The sequence below is a fragment of the Hippocampus zosterae genome, chromosome 12 (assembly GCF_025434085.1).
Source record: "Hippocampus zosterae strain Florida chromosome 12, ASM2543408v3, whole genome shotgun sequence".
Lineage (NCBI taxonomy): Eukaryota > Metazoa > Chordata > Actinopteri > Syngnathiformes > Syngnathidae > Hippocampus > Hippocampus zosterae.
Genome location: NC_067462.1, coordinates 6,059,107 through 6,063,335, shown reverse-complemented (window position 1 = coordinate 6,063,335; position 4,229 = coordinate 6,059,107). Strand labels below are relative to the sequence as shown.

Sequence of the window (4,229 nt, the reverse complement as noted above, 5' to 3'; positions counted from 1 at the left end):
GACATGTTAACCAGTTGACCCGCTCGGGACAATTAAGAGTGTTCAATCAGCCTGCCATGCATATCTTTGGAATGTGGGAGGAAACCGGAGCACCCGGAGAAAACCCACGCAGGCCCGGGGAGAACATGCAAACTCCACACAGGGAGGCCGGAGCTGGAATCGAACCCGGTACCTCTGCACTGTGAAGCCGACGTGCTAACCACTGGACTACCGGGCCGCCCCTATCAGCTTTCACAGTTTCATTATTCTGCTACATTTTCACTACGACCCATTGATTCTGCGGAGGACCAAAAAAAGGTACTTATAGTGATATTGACCCATTCCAATCAGCGGTTCTTGAAACAGAACTGCTTCAAAACTTCAAAATGAAACGTTTCTTTGTTGTTGTATTTTTTTTTGTAGGTGAATCATGAAAGAAGAAGAGAAGATGCACTCTTTTTCTGCTACATCACGTCACATCTCCATCCTAAATGATGTCCACAAGGCAGGAGCAGTCGTCGAAAGCGTCCATCCATATTGCACGTTGCAGTACCAGCGTCGCAGTCATACGTTGACGGCGCCGCCGAGCGTAAGCCGAGTCCTCCGCCCGTGCGCGTCGGCATTTTAGAACCAAACCGATGACTTGGCTTTGCTCTGCTCGTGAGCTGCGGAGAGACAAAGAAAACATCGTGATTCCGCCATTCCTCCGCCAGAGTCGAAACGCTTCGAATCTACCTGAATCGTACAACTCCAAGGATCCGTGGAGCGGCGAAGGGATCCAGGGTACGGATGAAGCCGTGACTGGGCTGCAGCTACCGGGGTCCATTTCCGTCTTTGCGGTCTCGCTGAGCGGGGAACTGGCCGCCGACTGGCTCTGGTTCCTCACACCGGGCAACAGAAGAGGACTGAACCTCGACTCCAGTGCTGCGCCGTGGCTTGGATACGAATGGAACATCGGTCGGTGGTGGTGATGCCGAGTATGGATGTGCGCGTGGGGGTGAGGATGGTAGACGTCGTGAACGTTGGGGTAGCCGCTCGCGCTCTGGGAGTTAAGGCTGTAGGTCCAGCTGTCCGTGAGGCCAGCCAGCGGTTGGAGGCCGGCCTGGGAGAGCATGTGACCGGCCCACAGGCCTCCATCGGTGTGGTTGAGGGAAATGGGACTTGGGGAGAATTCTGGGTGGACTGACACGGAGACAGAAGGGAGGCAGGTGGCCGAATGGGATGGATAGGTACTGCTCCAAACTGGACTGTTCTGACCTTCCGGGAGAGACTCGCCATCTGAAGCAAAAAAACATAAATCAAAGTCAAGCAATTCAAATTTTTAGAGCAACCGTTCTGATCTCGTTGGCTCCGTTTACCTTTCCATGATCCGGCAGAGTTTGAGACAGTTGTCTGAGTCATCCGGCTCGGCTTTGTCTCCCGATCAAGGCCGGCGGACTGACTGAGGGCCCGTGAGAAATGTTCATCCACCACGTCGCTGATGTCCCCTTGGAAGTAAGTGAACAATATACAACGGGAGTTTAAGTACTCCGCTCCTGCCGGTTGAGTTCCGTCTTTGACCTCCAAGTCCTGTAACGATACAATTCCAGATTCGCTCCCGCGAGCCGGACGAAGACACGGATCTCTGGATTGTATTGCTCGCCCTCCACTTTGCTGCTGGCCTGAGCAGTTGTGCATCTTACTGTGAGCACTCAGCTTCCTCTGGAAGGAGAAAGGAAACGGTGAGTATGGAATGAACAGAGCGGTCGATTAAAATGTCCATCCATCCATTTTCCAAACCGCTTGATCCTCACGAGGGTCGCGGGGAGTGCTGGAGCCTATCCCAGCTGTCTCCGGGCAGTAGGCGGGGGACACCCTGAATCGGTTGCCAGCCAATCGCAGGGCACACAGAGACGAACAACCATCCACACCCACACTCACACCTAGGGACAATTTAGAGCGTCCAATCAGCCTGCCATGCATGTTTTTGGAATGTGGGAGGAAACCGGAGCACCCGGAGAAAACCCACGCAAGCCCGTGGAGAACATGCAAACTCCACACAGGGAGGCCGGAGCTGGAATCGAACCCGGTACCTCTGCACTGTGAAGCCCACGTGCTAACCACTTTTTTTTCTTCTTCATATATATTCAATCTTGAAGCCGTTTTAGAACTGATCGAGTCTCTTACGGCAACCGGGTTGAATGTCGTCACTGTAGGGCAGAAGCCTACCCTACAGTGACCCCCCCCCAGCCCCCCCACCACAAATCAATTCCATTGCTCTCTTCTCTTTTGATGCCTTATGAAGCAATTGAAAGTGTTGAAAAAAAGTTTTGAATGCGCATCGGTCTGAAGAGCCTCGCCAATTACACCGTGAGAGCCGTGCTGCATTTTGTTGCCTCATGATTGAAAATCTGATTTTTTTTCAAGCAATTAAAAAAAGATAGAATAGATAGAAATAGATAAAAAATAAATAAAAAATAGAATAATAAAAAAAATAAAAAATAAAAAATAGATACATTTGAGTAAGCCTATTTTGTTCCAAAAAAAAAAAATGGAATCGGTCAACCACAAATTGCCAATTCATTTCCACCTATGAATTTATTGCATTGCTCCGAGTTTGGGTTGATGATGTAAGCTCAGTCAATGTTTTTTTTTTGTTTATTTTTGGAAGAAGGACCTTTTTTTTTCGATTCTGCGGCTCGTGCATGAGCACAGACTTAGAGGTGGACAGCTGGCGCTGGCGGCGCGTCCGACCATTTTAATCAATGGCAATAAATTGGTGATTTGTCATTGTAATGCCAAGTGACCGAAAACGACTTTGGGGTTGTATTGTGTTCATTTTGCAATGTTGGATGGCAATATAAGGTAAAACAACACCGGAAATGTTGGGGGACTGATACGTGGTGATTTTAAAGATGTAAGGACTGCACCCGATAGCGACAATCAGAAAAGTGGTTCAGGCTCTACTTTGTAGAAATATAAGAATATGTCTTGTGAAAATAAACAAATGCAAAATGGCAAGGTGGGATTATTTCAGGAAATATACACAAAACAGTCGTCCAACATGAACCCGAATAATTGTAGCAACCCACTTTGGTCGCAGGCCTGTCTTAATGTTTATACACACGTTAATATAAAATTGTATTGATTTTTTTTTTTTCCATGTGAGAATCTCATCTGAGTTGTCCTCAAGATCTCCACCAAGGCAACCGAACCGTGTGTGTGTGTGTGATTGTTTTTGTTTCACTTCCTTGTTCAAGTGACTGACATCTCAACGTGCATTTTGGGCGGTTTGGTGATATTACAACAAAAATATGAAAAACTGAAAGTCCTCAGATCCAGACATTGAAATTAAAACTGCCCCCCCCCCCCCACCTATCCCCCTTCAACATGTTCCCTTACTTTTACTCTGTGGACCTTTCTCGAGCTTCATCATTTTGATCTATCAAGCAGAGTTCACATATTCATTCCTCAACCGATGAAGCGTTTCTTCCAGCGTGTGCTTGTCGAAACAACCAAAAGGCGTCACTCCTGTATCGAAAAGCGCTCTCAGTCTCACCTGTTGTTGCTGTTGCTGGTAATGGTGGTTGCAGTATGTGGACTTGTAGGCTTCTGCTGGGAGGAAGTGTGCTCCATAGCTTTGGTGGTACATCACATCCAGGCAGCTCATAGCGAGGGAGAGAGAGAAAGAGAAAGAGAGGCAGAGAGAGATAGAGAGAGAGAGAGACTATCCCTGGATTCAGCTGACAGGGACTCGGGCGGGGGCTTCAGGTTGGTTGTGTCCCCTTAGTCTTCCGAGCCTCCATATATTGCCTAACACATACAATGGCCATGCCGTCCTGCTTGAATACTGACAAAGTGTTTCCAGCTGTGCACCACCCGGGGGCCACAAAGTCGAACAAAAACTTGTGACAATCCAGTCCAGTGGAAAAAGTCCTGTTAAGATTTCGGGCCTCCTCTGATTGGCTGTTTGGTGAGTTCCTCTCTCGCTCTGTCTCTCTCTCTCTCTTTCTGTCTCTCGGATTATGAGTAAGGAGTGAGAGAGGGCTGGAGCACATTGAGACACACCCATTCGGGAAGGGTCTTCTCTGGACACACTTGCCTTTGTACATATCCTTTGCTCCCCAGCTTTGGAACTCACTCCCAGCTGACCATAGTAATTCAGACTCACTAACACATTTCAAATCCAGCCTCAAAACACATCTGTTTCGACAAGCCTATTCACTCAGACCATAAAGCCATTATTTTATTTTATTTATTTATTTTTGTTG

The 4,229-nt window shown here is 48.0% G+C and overlaps 1 protein-coding gene across 1 annotated transcript; it reads right to left on the bottom strand.

Moving 5' to 3' along the window:
- Nucleotides 1–324: 324 nt before the first annotated feature.
- On the bottom strand, nt 325–3,964 carry vgll3 (vestigial-like family member 3). Its single transcript, XM_052081693.1, has 4 exons — nt 3,518–3,964; nt 1,338–1,680; nt 715–1,257; nt 325–644 (listed from the first exon to the last, which is right to left on the bottom strand). Exons 1-4 carry the CDS (start codon nt 3,626–3,628, stop codon nt 604–606), a joined length of 1,038 nt encoding a protein of 345 aa, XP_051937653.1. The 5' UTR covers nt 3,629–3,964; the 3' UTR covers nt 325–603.
- Between the last annotated feature and the right edge of the window lie 265 nt (nt 3,965–4,229).

Excerpts from the sequence above, each read along its gene's own strand:
- vgll3 (XM_052081693.1), bottom strand. The coding sequence starts at position 3,628 with ATGAGCTGCCTGGATGTGATGTACCACCAAAGCTATGGAGCACACTTC. Across the intron at positions 1,258-1,337 it reads CTCTGCCGGATCATGGAAAG|ATGGCGAGTCTCTCCCGGAA; the intron begins GTAAACGGAGCC and ends TTTTTGCTTCAG. Across the intron at positions 645-714 it reads CTTGGAGTTGTACGATTCAG|CTCACGAGCAGAGCAAAGCC; the intron begins GTAGATTCGAAG and ends GTCTCTCCGCAG.